The sequence below is a fragment of the Lutjanus erythropterus genome, chromosome 19, assembly GCF_056507025.1.
Source record: "Lutjanus erythropterus isolate fLutEry1 chromosome 19, fLutEry1.hap2, whole genome shotgun sequence".
In the NCBI taxonomy this organism is placed as follows: domain Eukaryota; kingdom Metazoa; phylum Chordata; class Actinopteri; order Lutjaniformes; family Lutjanidae; genus Lutjanus; species Lutjanus erythropterus.
In genome coordinates, this window is record NC_139335.1 from 16,248,291 (window position 1) to 16,268,176 (window position 19,886).

A 19,886-nucleotide genomic window follows, 5' to 3' on the forward strand; every position below is an offset into this window, starting at 1 on the left:
TACAACCCCACTTAAAATAATTCTAATTATCCCTTTAATTGGTGCCAGTGGTGTAGTGAAATTACACTGTTTACCAGATTGGAGCTCCTTCCCATTTAGTTCAGTTCAGCTTGCTCAGTTGTGAAATTAACTCCAAACCTTTTTGCTGACTCACCCACCTGCCATCCACAGGTATATCATCTCTACTGAGATACGCCATTATGCTGTGGGCAAAGAGTGGGGTAATAAATATCCAGGAAGGCAGAAATTTGAGACTGGCGGGAGAGAAAATGGCAAAATTTGAGGTCAGCAGGTGTGTGGAAAAAGCAGAAAGCTCTGAGCAAAGAAAATGTCATTAAGTCAGGAGGACCAAATTATTTTTTAAGTAATAGTTTGGAAGGAGTCCAAAGCTGGTGAATGTGTCACTGTTGGTAATAAAATAATGGCAAAGGCAGTGACACCTCTGGACAATAGTTTCTAGACTATACCAGGTATTAATTATGGCCTTCTTTATAACTGTTCATTTTTTCTTCCAGTCACCAGACTTGACATCACATTTGTTTTAACAGTTTACATGAAAACAGTTTGTAACTGCTGATGAGATACTTACTTGAAGTAATATAACATATTTTCTTTTCTAACTTTATTTTCCATTGACATGCCACTGTTTTGGGGGTTAAATTATTGTTATAACCAATTAAGGAAAAATAAACGTTTGTGAAACAGTACTGGCATTTGTAATTACTGTTTTATTTAAGAATCACCACATACGAGATGAAAAAACATGAATAAGTTTTTACTGCTGAACAAACAAAAGACAAGAACATCTTCAGAGGATCGTGTAATAGTGTTCAGTAACACAACATGAATTCCTACAGCCACTCTCAGTGGAGGAGTAAAACTGTGCACATTAAATTACACTGTATTCTGGTAAATAAGCCTCCATTGGAGGTCTGAATTAACAATCCCAGTTGACCATGTCTTGGTTATAAATCAAGACTGGTGGTGTGAGTCATGACTGCTGGTCATCTCCTCCACATACCAGTGTGGCAGGAATGAGTACTGGGAGTCCCTGTGGACGGAGAAGGTCACATCTCTGTGGGGCTCGTAGGAGAACAGGTACACCACACTGGAGGGGAAACGATAATGATTCATTAGCAACAAAGACGGCTTAAAGCGACAGCTCACCCAGAAATTACAAATACACATTTCCCTCTTACCTGCTATTTATCCACCTCAGTTGTGTTGGTGTGAGTTGCTGAGTTATGGAGACAGCGGCCATAGACATGTCTGCCTTCTCTTGAATATGGAACTATGTGGCACCTGTTTTTTTTTTTTCAAGAAATCATGACCCAGTTACTCAAGATAATCCACAGACCTTGTTGTGAGTGATTCATGTAGGACCTACTTTCTTTCTAGCAGAAATAAAATAGTTCTGGTAGGTTCAGTTGTAGAGAGAAAGTAGTTCCTACATGAAACTGCTCACAACAAGCTGAGTGGATTATCTTGAGTAACAGGGTCATGACTTCTGGAAAGAGACATTGCTGTTGAGTGACATTGAGTGTCATTTAGCCAAGTGTCATTTAGTTCCATTATATTCAAGAGAAGGCAGACATGTCTACGGCTGACATCTGCAAAACTCTGCAACACACACCAAAACCATCTAGATGGCAAAACAGCACTAAAGGCAATATGAAGTTTGGATTGTGGGGGTGAATATATTTGCTCAAAATCTGACAAAAAAAAAAAGGTTATAAACGTAGTCTGTCATTCCAACTCACCTTGGATTGTCTTCAGTAGCGATACGCTTCACAAAAGACAGAAAATCACAGCAGAAGTTCATACAGACTGTTGGCTTCCAGCAGTTGTGTTCATTCTGTCCAGAAGAAATACAGAAAAAAGAAAAAGAGCAAATATTTTAAAGAAATCTTGTGATCTTTTATTTACTCATGTCCAATAACTACATCAGTAAATCAAAATAGATTTCTTACAATGCCTGGATTAGTCGGTTGCACATTATTTTACAGTACACTAAGACAACCAGACATACTTAGCATCAAAATAAACAAAAAAATGGAAATAATACGTACTTTATTAGACAGTGTTACACCCTTTCCTGGGCTCTTTCATAAAGGGTAATTTGGGACACATTACAACAGAACTGTACATTAAAGTGAAATCACATATCTGCTACTTGCCCATTTAAAAACAATGTGTGAACCATATCTACCAAGTAAAGGCCAAAATGATAGAGCTAGAGGAGTTTTGTCTGTGGGTGACTGCACAGACATTGTAATACTGTGGGTAGATAATGTGATTTCTGTCGTAAAAGTTTAATAAGGGTCTAATAAAGGACTAACACCATCTAATAAAGAGCATTATTTCTTAGTTTTGTCTATTTTGTCTGTTTAATAAAAAAAAACTCATTACTTCTAGTTTTTGTTAACTTTGTTACATCTTCTTAGTGTACTTAAAAATTAAGTTTGACCAATCATTTATCCTAGCAAACTACTACACTGTACCTTTATGAGATGTGAAATCTTAGAGATGGGAAAAGTCTCCACAGCAACAACTACTCCATCATGATCCCGAAAACCTGCCACAACACGAGGAACTCCAGGGAGAAAAGACTGGGCCCACCACTTCAGCAGTTTGAACCTGAGAACCAACAAAATGACAAAAAGCTTAGAATGGATTAATGAAATATTAAACAGCCATTAAAGTTCATGGTTTTGGCGTTTCATCGTCTACCTGTGGAAGTTGCTGCGCTGTTTAGGGGTGCAGATCTCTGCAGAGGTCTTCAGCTCAACGTAGCACGAAGGAGGAGCTGGAGCGTTGGGATCTTTATCCCGACAGTCCACCTCACCGGAAAACAGAAGTCTGTGATCTGCGAGCCGAGTTTGCACGACAGTGCAGAAGGCCTCGTTCGTGTTCACCACTCCACCTGGGTCAGGTAAACTGTGGACGTTATCTACAGGGATGGACAAAGGTGAAGCGTTATCATTTAAACACGTGCTTATCACCATATGTGCTTTATATGATTTAAGTTTATGTGTCAAATGTAATTTAATGAGGTATGTATGAGGCTCATTTCTGCCAGGAAAAGAAAAACCCACACTGTTAGGTTTTTACTTAAAGGTACTCTGTGGAATTTTCAGTAAGTCCTTGTTATTAATGACACTGCAAGCTGTTAAATAAAGTACAGTCAGCATCCTGCTGTTTGCACTCCACAGACATGAGGGAGCATCATCTTGGGCTTTATCCAAAACATTGGCATGACATAGACAAGACTGTACACTGGAATTAACACAAACACTTAACTCCTGCATCACCCTGTCTGGGTTTATTTCGTAATAATGACCAGCTCACTGTATATTATCCCTTACATGCAGCTAGTGCCGTGCACTGTTGGTGTGTATAAATGCCACATCCTCTGGATCATCACAGAAGAACTGTCCTTACATGGAATTCAGTCCAAAGTCTGTTAAAGTCAACGGAGAAACTCAGGGAAGGTCTCACTAAAGTTACGTTACAGTGCAGTCACATATTGGCAATACAAAGTGATTCATGTAAATTGCTGCCCATTCTTACATATGGCACCATTAAAGTTTCTAATTTTGACTTGCTATCTCAAAACTGACAAAGAAAAGTGATGACTTAGTAAGTCAGTAATTTTCAAAATACCATGAGCACTTTATTTTTGTTGATAAGAACATTTACCTGTTGTTTTCTGTCCATGTGGGCATCCATAACTATGACTAACTACAAGACCAAGTGTTTTTCTTGTGAGGCAGAATGTTTCTTAAATATCAGAGCTGATAAATCAATATGGTAAGTAGTGATCTGTAATCAAGGTTTGAAATAAAAGAAAATAAACATCAGTTACTCTAATACTCTATTATATAAACCTACCTACCTGCACATGTGTATTGCTCAAACTTGTATCCCCAGTACATCATCTCTTCATGCCTTTCAGTGCGGTTCTCTCGCTCCCTGCGAGCAGCTTCTGTTTCCACTTCACTGATGTAGAGCGTCCCCCTGAACCTGGTGACCGCCAGCAACCAGCCCTCCCGTGCCTCATAGGGTGTGGTCAGCACCTTGGTCAGATGACCACGCCATGTCACAAAGTCTAAATCTAAAGCACTGGGAAGAGCAGAGGTCGATCAAAGAATACACGTCCAACAGGAGACATGGTTGTGGCTGGAGACCATATATCATAATGATACTTACCATGATGAGGCTGTGGTCACCTTTGAGCTGAGCTTCGGTCTGTTGGCCAAGATCCAACGTAGGATGTGGTCCAGCTTCTCCTTCACACTCTCGTCTCTCTTCATAAAGCGGTCCTTGTAGCCATCCCTCAGGTCAAAATTAGGACTTCTGTCAGGTTCCACATAGTATCTCATTTGCCTGCTGTCATTGAAGAACCGACGTTCAGAGTCGAGGGAAAAACATCCCACTTCGACAGGCTGTTTGTACACAGGAAAGTCTCTTTCGTATTGCTCCCTTCTGGTGCTCAAACTCCGAGAGCTGAATGGGGTTTGTCCTGGAGTTGGCTCAGACTGATACGGGTGGCGGCGGTTTGGTCTGAAGTGTTTATTCTCAGTGTGATTTCCCCCACTGTCATATCTCTCTCTTTTGTATGCTGACTGGTGGTTTTGGTAGCTGGAGTTGGGATGGTGGGATCTGTGGCGGTCCATTGCTACCTAGTAGAGAAAAGAGCCACAAAATAAACTGATGACACTGATTATTATTCATATTCTCTTGTTGATGGTCTTGCTCTCCTAAAGGAAGGCCAAAAAATGCTCTGCTTAATCACTTGTGCTGTCAATGAAGAGTAGTACGAACCTCTTTTATGCTGCTAACATTGCTATCTGCATATTTAAGGCAATTTACCAACTGTATTCATTCCTTCATGTGCATTTTTTTGTATTTATGTCTTGCAGCTTCCTTATCAAGTCATTTAACTTGTGTCCTAATACATGCTGTGGTGACTATTTCTGCTTTTCTGCTTCATACTGAACATAATTGATGCTCATATATAGATAATATACTACTTTTTAAGGATTGTTGTCAATTCTATTATGAGTCTGTTCTTGTACTTCCTTTTGCTGTAGTAACCCATGGTTGACATACTCGCCAACCCTCCCAGTTTTCCAAGGAGACTCCCATTTTTCATTGCTCTCTCTCTATTTCCTCCTGGGAGCACAAGTCTCCTGTATCTCCAAATTTAGAGATTTTGAATGTGAATTTCTCTGATAAACTGAAGGATTTAGTGTTATTCTGAGCAGCAGTTGTTCAAATTAGCACATCCTTAAACAACTACAGCAGTAAAATGCAGCATACACATTAATGCAGAAGTAATATTAATCCAGAGACATAATACATAATAGTTAAGGACAGACAGGGAACATTATACTGCAGAATGAATACTTTTAGTACTTTTTTTGATAATACTTGCATACTTTTAAGTTAGATTCTGAATGCAGGACTTTTACTTTTATAATGTGTACGTATACAGATACTTTTGGTGCATGCAAGTTACGTCCTGGGGACAGAAAAGGTACAGATTCGGTGGACTGGCCCTTAATTCATCTTTTATGTTTAGGTTTCTAACCCAAACTTTAACTCCGAGAAAAAACACCAACTGTCATATTTACTTGGGAAACACATTTTGATAACACACACACATTTTGGTCTTCTTCTTCTTAGCCAAGCTACTTAAACTTGCTTAGCTAGCTAACGCTATTTTGTGTGCACACTGAACACACAAAAACAAATGTTTGACCTGTCAAACTAGTGGAATCACCTACCGAATAACTAGTATTAGTAATTATGTTGTTCTTCAGATCGGTTTGGTCTCGGTCAACACCACACAACGTTCAAAGCTCCAGCTAACTAGCATCATAGGCTAACAACAAACGCCAGAGTACTTCCGGGTACCGTTTGTCATCCAATCAGCTTGGCCGAAGCCGAGACACTTCCTGCAATGAGCCGTGAAAGACAGTTTTTTTTTATTTAAAGTTGCCCGTTGACTCTGCGTGTCACCGTAGTGTGGAATTGAACGGGACCAAAGCGATGTGAAGACCAGTATTATTACTAATAATATTAGCTGTCAGGTAGGTGTTTGAACTAGTTTGATTGATCAAATGGTTGTATTTTGTGTGTTCAGCGTGCACAAAAAGAAGCGTTAGCACTAGCTAGCAGCATTAGCTTTGCTAGCAAAACCAAGTGATTGAATCGGTGGATTTGCCAAATTGTGTGTGTCATCAAAATATGACAATGCTTAGTTCTTTTTCTCGGAGATATAACTAAACTAGAAAAAGTGAGTTAAGGTTCTGCATGGATATAGCTAAATTTAACCATGATATTTGTTCGTCCTGTTTAGAAACACCAGATTTATAAATAAAGTTAACCGTTTCATAAAGCAAAAGTTTGCAGGGTGTGGTGTGTAATTTGGGGTCTGTGGAGGAAAGCATCTGCCAGGGTGAACAGGTTATTTCTGCAAGTCATGATTTCTCTGCAAATCATGATTTCTCTACCTGTCATGATTGTAAACAGTTTCCGATCATCTGTGTGAATTGTGTTTCTTGATCTCTCACCATCTCAACGACTTTATTCTGGTAGCAACAGAGAATATTCAGATTAGGACTGAATTATTGATTGAAATGTTATCAAAATATCAATACTACAATTTTCAAATCGCAGGAGGTGCAATATTTGCAATAAGACAAATGCATGTCACAATATTGGTTTAAAATAAATATTGTCAGGCTGAGACGTCCTGGCCTGCAGATCATATTCTACAGACTTAAGAAAACATCTTTGTTTGGGACAGATTGCCACAAATATCATACCAGGTTTTCAATGAAAATGAGAATAATGTTGTAAAAATGATCATCACCTCTAATATCGTAAATCATTTCACAATTCCAATAACAAAATAATCATAATTAGATATTTTTTCAAAATGTAAATGTCATATCCTGGAATTAGGGTACACACGTAAACACAGTTACTATTTCCCCTCCAGGTATGAACAGGAAACGGGCTCTGATTTCAGACACTTTCAAGGTGAAGAAAAGCAGGAATGGCACTGAGAAGTTCGGAACTATTAGTAATGGAGATGGTAGGTTTTGACTGCTAATAAGAAAATCACAATTTTGTGGAAATCTCTTTTAAGGATTTAAAATTCACTTGTTGCCTATTGCTTCACCCAAAAGGACCGACTGACATCAAAACCTCCCTCGAGTACCTGATGACCCTCTTTCCCAGGAAACTCTTCAATGACGCCTTGCCTCAAATTGTTCTTAAGCACCAACTCTACAGCATACACAATGACAAGACATTGGTGGACAAGGAGCTGGTAAGATGACTCTCTTTTTTTTGGTGTTAGAAAGGTCATGAGTTTATCTGACTAAACGTGAAAATATGGCCCACTGCCCTCCTTTTGGTCCACAGAACAAACTGCGGGAACAAGGAGAACTGCTGATGTTCCAGCTCGGGTTTGATGCAGAAGCTTTCGCGCTGATTTTTGCTTCAGATTACAAGGCCAAAGTGCTGGCAGGAGAGGAGGGCAGAGAGACACAAGCGGCGGTGGAGAAGTTCTTAGAGAAAGTGGTGTCGTCTTGCACAGACCTGAGCTTCAGCAAAGACAAGATGCTCAGAGAGTTCCTCTTCACAGACTCTGAGATAACGTATTAAAGACCAATCTTCTTTTACTCTTGCTTAGTGAAATACTGTTGTGAAAATAGGAGAATCATCACACCTAGCTTCAAACAAGATTGTTTGCATGAAACTAGAACACTGCTTTTTGCATTTGAGTAATAGGCTTTGTTCAGACTGCAGGCAGATCAGATTTGTTTCTCAAATCAGACCTTTAGGACGACTGTCCGCGCTGTTATTTGCAAGTCTTCACATCAGATTTGTGTGAAGACATTACCATCCTATGACATATGCTGGTGGTGTGGCTTTCCAATGTGAAAACATCTTGCCGGGTGATGGAAGAGGCTGGTGTACATTGTGATGCTCAGCTTCTTTGATGCACTTCCGTTGCTCTGTATTTAATGTTGTTATTGTGTTACATTGTGAGTGATGCGAAAGACACTGAAATCCAACTGGACTGGTCCGAGCAGCTGGACTTACTACACATCTGTAGAAATACCAAAGAAAACAACTGTTATTATAAATGCTGCTGAAATGTGTTGCACTTTACACTGTATATTATGAACATATTGTACATTATTTTTCTTCTAATGTAGCTTGGATCCAGTTTGCAAAAGGTGCATTACATGTTTGTTTGTTTTTCTGCCCAGACTTATATCAGTAAAATAAAGTAAAATCAGTCTGGATACAATCTGGATATGCTAAAAAACAGATTTGGGCTGACAGTCTGAACAAGGCCATAGTACAACCAGTATTATAGTTAAAACATGGTCAGTTTCACTAAATGGCTTAAAAGCTGAAACAAAATATACATGTACAGTGGAGTCTGTAATTTATCTCTTTGTTTTACTTTTACAGATACTTAGATCTAAGACCTAAGGCTTGTATTTTTCATCTGCACATTCTTTATTTTCTTAATATGCAGGCAGCTGGTTAAGTCAGGAGTCCTGACTGTGAGGGACGCAGGCAGCTGGTGGCTTTCCATTCCCAACTCTGGCAAATTCACTAAGTATTTTATACAAGGTGGGTGTTGAGAAAAACAGAGTCTCAACAATACTTTGCTTTAATGATGTCACATGGAGATTTCAAAGTTTCGTAGAATTTTGACAGTGCCTTGCTAATTGGAAGGACTGTTTGTTTCTAACCATCTTACCGTTTTTCCTGTCAGGTCGTAAAGCGGTGCTCGGCATGGTGAAGAAGTCCAAATATGGCGAAGTCTTAAAGGCAGAGCTAGAGGAGCGGCGAACAACCTCACATGTGAAATTCCACATGAAATACCACATCCATGATATTGTTGGTGCAGAGTTGGTAGAAAGGTAAGATTTGGTTGTTTACCAGTTGTATGCTTTTTTTTCTTTTTTTTGTTAATGTGTGGTTTTGAAGTAGGTCAGAGTTTAACCATCTGTCAAGTGAAATTGACAGTTACTTCATGCAGCTGCTCTCTCAAGTTATGATCCTGTCAGTCCAGTAATTGAGGGGTTTCTTGTTACTTACAGGCTAGATGCAGACTCTCAGGTGTTAAAATATGTGCTTGTGGTTCTTGCTAAACCTTCAAAAATCAGCTAGCCTGCTCCCACTCAATCAGAGAATGATCAAGTAAAAGAGCGATAACTGATAAAATTTCAATTTGAGGCAACTGAAGCAACTTTTAACTTCTACTCGCCAGTGGATCTGACCAATTTCCAATATTATTTAAATTGGGAGGGAACGCTGTTGTTTGTTACACCTTAATTTACTGAATAACACCTTTCTTTTCTTCCCAGCATACCTACAACTTCAGGAACATTGTTGAGATTTGTTGATTCCTGAACTACAGCAACAAGACTGACTGATCTGTGCTTAGTGACTGAAGATGAGAAAAACTTCAGATGTACAACGATTGTTTGCAAGAGGACTGAGTAAATTAATTTAATATTTCAGATTTAGCTTATGTGCCAAATGTATTATAAAACCTTGTGGGTTTATGAATTGTCAATTATGTTGACATGACCTTGTCAGGTTTTGATTTATGCTGTAATAAAAAATATTTGAAATGTTTACCTCGTGCATTTTTTTATTTTAACATATCTTGCAGAATAATTTTATTAAAAGGGGGAAAAAACTCGATCCAGTTGTAATAAATGCCACTAAGTTATGTCTGTCATATTATTCACTGCATGTTGAATTCAGTGACCTTCCAGTCTCAATTTCAGTGACATTTATTACCTGTCCAAACTGGAAACACTTTCTAACTCAATTTAGTCTGAAGCCTAATTCACCCTTTGCATCTGCATTTTTTCAGTGCTTCTCAACTTTTTTCCTTATTAAGAGACCTTTTTCCATGACAACCCCTGACTATATGACATATTTTATGGATATTTCATATAATATCCAATGCATGAGAATAATAAGACATACCTACAAATAAACTGTACAATTAACCCAAATAATGAACTCAATAACTGCAGAAAGCTTTTGTAAAATGAGCGAATTGGGTGAATTTTGAGCAGATAAATTTATCAGATTAGTTTTCCATATACTTCTAGGAACCTTTGATGTAATTCGCGATCTTTATGTGAACAAACATAGATACTACATTTTTTTTAGACTAAGCTTTTTTTCTGACTAATTCAGTGTTTTCTTCCCCCCAATGCTTGTTCATTGTTTTATTAGCTCTTTGCAGGAGAAAGTTTAGTACAGAAAGAAGACTGTGAATATAGTTTGTATTCAGATCTTTTTATATCATAATCATCTCAAATTAAACTTAGTTTCATTTTGTTTTCTTCATGGAGATGATTGAATTGCTGAGATATTTTAAAAAAACTTTTCATACACGACTTAAAATTACGCCCTCCCAACCCCTATGAAGCTTGGGCGACCCTTAGTGGAGGTCAGAACTCCCAGGTTGGGAACCAGTGGTCTGTAATGTTGATGTCAGCTTAAAAAAACAGGAAAGATGTTTGTCAATAGTAATTTCAAATTTTTGTGCTCCATCAATGGAAAACTGAGGCTGCACTGTCAAACAAAGACGGACAACAGAGTCTGTTTTACTTGAATTTATTGGCTTTTTCAAAAAGTGACAATAGCTTTTATCCATAAAACTAAAGAGTCACAACATTGGCTTGAATTAAAGCACAGCTTGATGTCTGAATACAATACAGATGAGCAACATGTACTTAACCCCTGATCTAGTAGTTCAAATACATTTTGTAAATAGGCAAAAAATAACTGTAGCAATTCTAGTCTTAGTTTTCAGTATATGTTGCACATACATGCTATCAGCATTAATTACAAAAAGCTAGGCTTGTAGGGAGATTAAGGTAGCGTTAACTGTAGAGGTAATAAACAAAGGATATTCATAGTGTTAGTTTAACAATACAGTGAGTGAAGTGTAACTTCTGTGAAGAAAGATACAAAATAGTCACATGATTATAACAAAAAGATGAGTACACTGTATACTACATCATAACCGACAGTAGCTTTGTTACTGTTATTAGCAGGCATTAATGCTCTTCTTAGTGACATTGCTTAGCCAGTAGTGATGCTATTAAAAATTAAAATGTGCTGCACAAAAAGGTTTCTGATAAATGCCCACAGAGCATTAAAGGTGCTCTTGTTCCCCGCCACCAAAACACCTAAACTGTTCTAATCCGATATCTATTAAAGTTTTCAGCTTTGCACTCCTGGGCAGCTACACAGTTGAGACACTTCTAGGGGAAATATTGCAAAGAGGAAAGAAAAATACCATAAACTTGCTTGACAGGTCCAATTGGAGCCAAACACAGAAAATACTGGATCACTTTGATTTTTAAGGGTGTGATAATAGCACTGATGGTGTCTGCAGATCTGTTCCCAGTCTGTATTTTCAGTATGTCTCAGGCGTCATTCAACCGACAAGACTGAATGAATGAACATGAATCACGTGCTACGACTGAAAACAACTAACTAATTTGAGGCAAAAAAAAAGAACTTCACAGATGGTTACTTCAAGTTCCTTGTTGAAACTGAAAATTGAACACACAGCGGCACACAACAGCAACTTGTCAGCTGTAATTCGAAGGTTTAAAGGTTTGAGACAATAAAACAAAGTTTTCTTTTCTGCTAAAATACAGCATGTCTGCATAATGTATTTGGCAATATTTCTTCCACTCAAAACAAACAATTAAGACTGTAAACAAAAAAAAAAGGTGGACAACCAGTGGAAGAACAAATTGAAAACATTCCACGGTCCATTTTTTACAAAACATCCAATCCATTTTAGAAGGCCTCGAGAATTTCATTTCACTTGTCTATACAGTATGTGTTGTCGGGAAAGAACTAGGGTCTAGGATCTTCCAACCACTTCTCTTAAATCTGACCCCTATGTCAAATTTTTCATGGAAACGGTTGGTATAACTGCTGTAGCTACACATATGGAAGGAAAGAATCTGAAGTACATGGTTTTTGTGTGTATACTGGTGTGTTTCTCCTGTGATCTTCAGCCACCCTCACCCACTAGCGGTCGTGTTCCCCTGTAACCGTTCCAGTGGAGGAAGTCTTAGAGGAGACTGCACTTCCTACCCTTCTTCTTGACGGGTGGAGGGCAGAGGACGGCCCGGATGGCCTCGTCGAACACCGTTTTAAGGCCACGCTGAGTCAGGGCTGAGCACTCCAGGTACTTGACGGAACCTGGGGAAACCGAGAGAGTTATTTAATATTTACGCAGAAAATAATGTCAGAGAAAACTCAGCAAAGTTGACAAGTGTTGTTACCAATCTCTTTGGCCATCGCCAGTCCTTGGGGATATGTAATTGGAGAGAGTTTCTTCTCCTTAAGCTTCTCTGTAGTGTCCTTGTCATCTCTCAGATCCAGCTTGGTACCCACCAGGATGATGGGAGTGTTGGGACAATGGTGTCTCACCTCAGGGTACCACTGCACAGACCATAACATTGAGGAGTTAGGAATAACTTTCCAAACCTGTCAATAACCCTATTTCCTATGTGACCAAATTACCTGGGGGTCTGCAGTAATTTGTAATAACTGCAGAGGTCATCTGTGATCTTTATCCTCTATGAATCTGCCATGTCCATAATTTGTAAAGTAAACAATCCACCATATATTATTATACTCGCAAGTCAGTGTTTAAATGCTTCATTCAACTGAGACTGAGGAGACTGATGTCCCAGCTTCTGTTGCTAAAACTGGATGGGGAAAAAAAACCTCCACTGCCAAATCAATCTTAAGTTTTAAGTCCTCATCAGCGTGTTTACATACATACACCTGCTGTTTGGGCAACACCTCTTACACACCCACCAAAAAAGAAAAAGTGTACTTGCACACCGTTTCAAGGAAGCATGTTGTCCAATCTACAAGCCGAAGCAAAACAGCCCACACCGTTTTCAGACTGAACATACCGCTGTTGAATGCTAGTCCATTATTAACTCTCTTTCAGGTCTGGTATTGGTCTCTACCAGCTCCTGAGGGAAACATCTGGTTTTAGCTGCTAAATGTCCCACTATGTTCAGAGCTAAAAACAGGTGCAGCTGGAAATGGTGCTTATAGAGTGAACAAAAACGTGCATATGTGCACAACTACTAGAAACAAAAACTACAGACAATCTCACCACATACGTAAGGCACTTCAATAAGATCAATCTGACAAATGTTGCATTTATAATTTATTGGGAGCTAATGGATAGAGTGCAGATACTGTTCAGTGGGCGTATTCCTCGTCTGCGGTCATCGTCTCATTGAACCTAACGATTCCTTATTCTCAAAGTCAGCTCATGCTTCCCTGAGCTGCACTGATAGAACGATGAAGATGAAGCAGGGATTCAGACCAGGATCAGCCTTGCATTAAAACAGAGCAGGGGCTGTGTTGGTGGGAGCATGTTGTTTAAGGTACCAGTGACAAAATGAAATATCAAATTCAACCAGGCTGCCTGGAGCAGAATAGCTTTACAGCCTCAGTTTAAAAATGGTCATCCAATTACACTCACTTTATGATACAGACTCCAGGTATTGTGATGGTAAATAAATACTAAAAAGAAAAACAGACCAATGTTAACTACAAAATCTGATCAGTGTGTTTTAACTGCAGAGTCTCCAACTACTGTACGTGTGTAATTTTAGGTGTTTCATCACACTCCACACAGATAATTACTAAAAGCTCTCAAAATAACTAACTAAACTAACAACTCTTTGCCTCGAAACAGACAAAAACAATTAGATTTGAACAAACCATTAAGAATAATATCATGATTACTGACCTAATGAATAATATAGGCACCACTCATTAAATACAAGGATGAAAGTAAATATTTACAAATCAAGTCATCCCTGAGGAAAAAGCATCATGCCATGTCATAAAACTGGTCCGCCCACACCCCTTTACAGCCTCCAGTCTTTAACTTACAGGCACTGCACTGATCTACTCACCTTGGCACGGACGTTTTCAAATGAGGCAGGACTCACGAGCGAAAAGCAGATGAGAAACACATCCTGGTGAGAAAAAGAAAACAATGCAATCAGGGCCTTAATAACCATCACTTCCTGCTGGGAACAGGAGAAACTCTTACGTTCATGTTGTACAAAAGGTGTGGTGCTTTTCTTTCCTTTTAACTTCCTTATTCATTCTAGGTGCCCAAACTTTCCAAATGGATTATGTAAGAGCACCACCGTCATCACAAGAATCACAATGGGTGAAATATAACACAGCATTGTCTGACTGTTTTTGTTTTATTTTACCGTCTGTGGGTATGAAAGTGGGCGGAGTCTGTCGTAGTCTTCTTGTCCTGCTGTATCCCAAAGGCCCAGGTTCACTGGCTTTCCGTCCACCATAACATTGGCGGAGTAGTTGTCGAACCTGACAAAAGGGATGTGGTGAAAATGAGCTAAATCCATCAGGATTAATAAAACATATATGAAAAACAAGCTCTTAAAGGGAGAGTTCAACTCAAAATCCAAATTACGTGTTTTTCTTCTTACCTGCAGAGCTATTTACCAATCTAGGTTTTTTTTGGTGTGAGTTGCTGAGTTTTGGTAATATCGTCCGTAGAGATATCTGACTTCTTTCCAATAAAATGAAACTAGATAGCACTCTGCTTGTGGTGCTCAAAGTGCCAAGAAAATTAATAGCAATGTCTCTTTCCAGAAATCATGATACAGCTGCTCAAGATAATCCACAGCTCTTGTTGTGTCTTGCAGTTTCGTGTAGGAACTACTTTCTTTCTGATAGAATTCTTTCTTTTTTTCTAATAAGTAGTTCTGATAGGTTCTAACATAGAAAGAAAATAGTTCTTGCGTGAAATTGCTCCCAACAAAGTCTGTGGATTATCTTGAGTCATGATTTTTTTGAAACAGATATTGCTGTTGAGTCTTCCCAATATTATATACTAAAAGACTGTTGCAGCGACAGGGCTGAACAATTTAGAAAAAAAAACATCAAATTTTGATTATTTAGACAGAAATGAATTAAAATTAATCTATTTTAAATTATTTTGACATATTCTACCTTTAACAAATATTGCACTTCCTGTGATTTGAAAATTGAGGTACACCATATTGTGATTTCAATAAAATCTGAACTTGTTGTTCAGCCCTGTGCACTAAGTTGGACTAGTCAGTTAGCTTAACACTTGGTAAGGTAAGTTTTTTACCAGAGTATTTACCAACATGAAAGCAGTACAATAAACACACTTATCATCAACAAGACAGTGCGACGTCATGAAATATAGCAAGTCTCGAGTCATTGTACTATATGAACCTGACAGCACATCGTCAGTGAGTCCTGCACTGTAACAACGACAGAAACATTGTAGAAAATGAACAAAAAGACAGGAAGTGGAAACAAAAGCAATACTTTCAAATTAAAATGTATTTTTTGGCACTACGAGTTGAGGGCCAAGTGACACTGGACAGAAGGCAGATATCTCTAAGACCAATATATCCGAAACGCTGCAACTCACATCAAAACTATCTACATGGATAAACAGTATAACAGGTAAGCAGAAAATATGTATTTTTGATTTGGGGGTGAACTGTCCCTTTAAATGATCTGTGTGCCCCTTTGCCTCTTCAGCTCTGTCCTGAAAATGACTCATCGCTTATTGAATCTGACTCTGCCAAACTAAAATCTTATTTGTGTGCAGCCTGCTGAGCCAGTCCACGGCACAATGACAATGATACAGATCAACATAGTTTCTGGTCTAGAATTAGATAGGCAGCAGGGTTTTTCTCTTAACTTCCCGCAATATCATATTCCCTGGATCATTTTTTATACTTGGTTACACTCCACAGCAGTGATTGTAATCTGTTCTGCAAGAAACCAAATTTCCATCTAGAAAAAAGCAACTGAGGAGCAAGATACCATCTTATTTATGCAGTGGCTGTATAGGAAACAAGGGTGGAGACAAATGATGGGCTGCTCTTGTTGACAGACTTCGAGCCTTGCATAAATAATTAAATAAATAAGGGCTGCAGTCTCAGATACTCACACTGTGGGGATGTACTCTCCAGGAAAGGCATTGGTGGTGTAGCTGATGAGCAGGCAGGTCTTACCCACAGCTCTGGAAAGGAGAGGGAATGGGAAATTTACTTTTTAGTGTTTATGTTTTTATCTAAAGATGTTAATAATTAATACTTATTTGTTTAATCATCATTAAGACATCCACAATCAGCAATTCAATGAATTTCAAAGAAAAAGGTAGACAGGAAAAAAACAACAACAATTCAATGAATTACAAAGATAAAGGTACACAGGAAAAAAAAAACCCCAACACTATAAAAACCATTCTTCAAAACAGTGCTGCACAGTATGGTTAAATATTATTTTGTGATTATTTTGACATATTTCCAATATGATTCATGATTAGTGGGAATTATCTTTTTTAAATTGCACTTTTCATTTTCACTGAAAAAAACTCATGACGATTTGACATTTGTTGTGGTCCGTACCAAACAAATGTTTTCTTACATCTGGAGAACAAAATATGTATTTCATTATAATGCTGTTTTTGTTACATATTTTCCTTTTATCAAAATACTGCAGCTTCTGTGACTTGGATATTGCACTTGGCCAAACTGAGATTTCGATAATATTATTTCTATTATTATATTATTATTACTGTACAGCCCTACTTCAAAATATCAAACATATATTCAGATATATTAGCTTCATTATCCTCCTTTCCTCTGCCTCTATTCTTATATAGCACATAAACAGAAGATTAACAGTCAGGTCGCAACTAACAATAAGAGCTGCAATGATTAGTCTACTTGGCAGCTGTTTTGATGATCGATCATCAATCATTTCATTCATTTTTCAGGACAAAATTTCAAACATTTGCTGGTTGCAGCTTCCCATGTGTGAGAAATTTCAGCTTTTCTTTGTAATTTCACAGAGAGCACTTTTGGGCTCTGGGAAACTGTGATGAGCATTTTTCACAATTATTGACATTTTATAGACTAAACAGCTGATCATGAAAATAATCCGGAGATTAATCTAGAGCTTCAACGATTAACTGAATATTAATCGACTATTGAATTGCCAACTATTTTGACAATCAATTAATCGTATTGAGTCATTTTCAAAATTAAAAAATAAACAAATTCTCTGATTTCAGCTTCTCAAGTGTGAATATTCTATTTTTTCTTTATTCATCACTGATAGTAATCTGAATAACTTTAGGCTTTGGACAAAACAAGACATGTGAGGATGTCCTCTTGGGCTTTGGGAAACACTGATCAACTGATCGTTTATGAACTAACAACCAAGCCTAAAGATAATTGTCATATTTAATCTAGAGGCATGACGTCTTTAAAATGTCTGAAAATGAAAAATAGCAATCCTATTACTCAGTGTTCAAGGCAATTTCTTTAAATGTCTTGTTTTGTCAATCCAAAAACCAAAGACATCAACTTTAATATGATGATGATAAAGGGAAAAAGTAGGAATTCTCAATATTTGAGAAGCTGAAAATACAAAACCATGAAAACTATTGGTCTGACAAAAAAGAAACCCATCATGCATCCCTACTTACAGGTTGTTGACTGGATTTTGTTTTTGCAAACTACACATACAAGATCAGCAGAGGCGATGGAGCCTATATGCCAATGTGTCATCTAAGCTGTAGTGTGAACCCCATCTCCATCAAAACCGAAAATCATAAATTAAAGACAGTCACTGGTCCATGAATGACTCTGCTGCTGTGGTATCCACCACACCCTGGACAAGAGGTTATGAGTATATTATCCTCCCACATATTGTTACACATACGACAGCCAGTTTTAGCTGACCAGTGTGCTGCAATCAAAGCCTTTTAACTTTTAAGACGCTGAAAACACGCCTCATGTGTAACATCACATTGCATTACACAGCAACTTAACACCCATGAGATGAGGGACACAAACAAAGCGTTTAACTCTTTAAATTGCTCATCTGAAAAGCAACTGTTGCGAAATTTAAGCTGGCTAAGAGGGATAACTAGGTGAACTGCCCAGTGATGTCTGACTCACCCAAGAAAACAATGTAACCAGGATAATTAAGCCAACCATTAACATACTAGCTATTTAGTAATGCAATAGTTTGCCATTTAAACAACATAACATATGATTAATGGCGAATAACTCGATAAAAGTTAACTAAAAAAAAACTACCCACCTAACACATTGGTAAACAGGTAGTTAAAGTTAAAGCTAACTTACTCAAATCTGAAGCAAACGGTTTTAACGTTAGCTAGTGTGGTGACAGCTAACTTTTTAGCTATCGTTACACTTAGTCGTTAACGTTAAACATTGGGTGGGAGACACAAACCAGCAGCCAGCTCGATTTAGTTAACTCACCCGTCTCCGACAACGACACACTTTATGGCCTGCATTGCGCCGCAGCTAGAGGAATGCTAAGTTAGCCCGGGAGCAGCTAACGTTAGCTCACAAGTCTCTTTTCCTTTGTCCGGAGTTGCTCGCTGGTGAAACGTCCAAACAGCGGTTCTCTGTCGGCCTTTGGTGGTGCAGAGGAGCTCCTGGGATGTGGAACAGCTTGCGGGGAACTTGCAGTAACTTATCTGGCACTTTAACACAAGTTTAGTCAGAAATTCCCTCGCAACATTCCCATGCTTTCGTGGGCTGATCTAGAGGCTATGAAGCAAAACAGCGGCCACCACCCCTGAGGAAAAAAAAAATGAAGTTAGCCTCCACCACCACCAGATGGTGCATCCGGTGCTCTCACTGTGCGCTGGTGTTGATACGCCCACAAAAACTTTGACCCGCTGAAACAAAAGGCTGGTGACTTGATAAACTGAGAGGCTGTAATCAAACAAAATGTGCCGGTAGGTTAGACTTTTTTGAATAAGTTTCTATTTTAACTAAATCGAAAATAATCAGTAAGACGGACTGTTAAGAGTGTCACACGGATTGAGGAAATTACGTCATTGTCGTAATTTCTTCCCTGCACTCTGTCTTCCAGGTTAAAAGTAGGGGCCTTACAGTTTTTCTTAATCCATTTGGTTTATTTTCTTTTAAACAGTCCTTTAATTCTTTCGAGCAGAAGATAGAAACTTTTAAAACAAAGAAAGCAAGGATCAAATAAATAATAATAAAATAAAATAAAAGTTAAAACTGTAAAGTAAGGCAAGATAAAACAACCATTAGTTAAAAACACCCCAGGAGTAAACAGTGGTAAAAAAAAAAAAAAAAAAGAAAAAAAAGATGTAGTTTAAGATTTTGTTTGAAAGTTTCAACAGATTTACAACAGATTAAAAAGCCTCTAAAGCACTCAGGTGGACTGTTCCAGAGTTTTTGTGCATAATTAGTAAATGCAGCCTCTCCGTACCTTTTAACTCTGACCTCTGGGACAATCAATAGATTTTTGTGTTTTGATAACAATTCAAATTATTACTAAGTTTTGAAAAAGTTTAACCAGTTTTCCTCTGTTTTTTCCTCAACTGCAACAATGTAATATTCAAACACTCAAGTAATGACAAATCAGGTTCAGAGCTCACTGTGAACAGTTTTTTTTTTTACGTTTTTTGGGTGCTCCCATAGCTCAGTTGGTAGAGCGTTCGCCCCATGTACTGAGGCTGTTTGTGATTCCCCCTCTACTCCGTTTCCTGTCATATCTTCAGCTGTCCCTATCCAAAAATAAAGGCAAAAAGCCCAAAAAATGATCTAAAAAAAAAAAGGATTTTCAATTTTATCTAAAGAGGAATATGTTTTTCCCCCCTCAGTGATTCATTGTTTTTGGGATACATGTACGTCCAACAGATTTTAACAATGGATTGGATCAAATGT

At 38.2% G+C, this 19,886-nt stretch overlaps 3 protein-coding genes across 3 annotated transcripts; 1 reads left to right on the forward strand and 2 right to left on the reverse strand.

The window, feature by feature from the left end:
• Window positions 1–498: 498 nt before the first annotated feature.
• dxo (decapping exoribonuclease) lies at window positions 499–5,932 on the reverse strand. Its single transcript, XM_084744720.1, has 7 exons — window positions 5,786–5,932; window positions 4,210–4,678; window positions 3,896–4,122; window positions 2,731–2,950; window positions 2,502–2,637; window positions 1,761–1,855; window positions 499–1,108 (listed from the first exon to the last, which is right to left on the reverse strand). The coding sequence occupies exons 2-7, from the start codon at window positions 4,674–4,676 to the stop codon at window positions 973–975; spliced, it is 1,281 nt and encodes a 426-aa protein (XP_084600846.1). The 5' UTR covers window positions 4,677–4,678; window positions 5,786–5,932; the 3' UTR covers window positions 499–972.
• Window positions 5,933–6,080: 148 nt separating this feature from the next.
• Window positions 6,081–9,680, forward strand: LOC146309555 (winged helix repair factor 1-like). Its single transcript, XM_084744123.1, has 7 exons — window positions 6,081–6,095; window positions 7,010–7,105; window positions 7,200–7,342; window positions 7,438–7,673; window positions 8,567–8,664; window positions 8,810–8,957; window positions 9,405–9,680. Exons 2-7 carry the CDS (start codon window positions 7,012–7,014, stop codon window positions 9,448–9,450), a joined length of 765 nt encoding a protein of 254 aa, XP_084600249.1. The 5' UTR covers window positions 6,081–6,095; window positions 7,010–7,011; the 3' UTR covers window positions 9,451–9,680.
• A 981-nt stretch (window positions 9,681–10,661) lies between these two features.
• LOC146309556 (ras-related C3 botulinum toxin substrate 1-like) lies at window positions 10,662–18,778 on the reverse strand. Its single transcript, XM_084744031.1, has 6 exons — window positions 18,441–18,778; window positions 16,094–16,165; window positions 14,346–14,463; window positions 14,037–14,099; window positions 12,372–12,531; window positions 10,662–12,288 (listed from the first exon to the last, which is right to left on the reverse strand). The coding sequence occupies exons 1-6, from the start codon at window positions 18,473–18,475 to the stop codon at window positions 12,158–12,160; spliced, it is 579 nt and encodes a 192-aa protein (XP_084600157.1). The 5' UTR covers window positions 18,476–18,778; the 3' UTR covers window positions 10,662–12,157.
• Window positions 18,779–19,886: the final 1,108 nt, after the last annotated feature.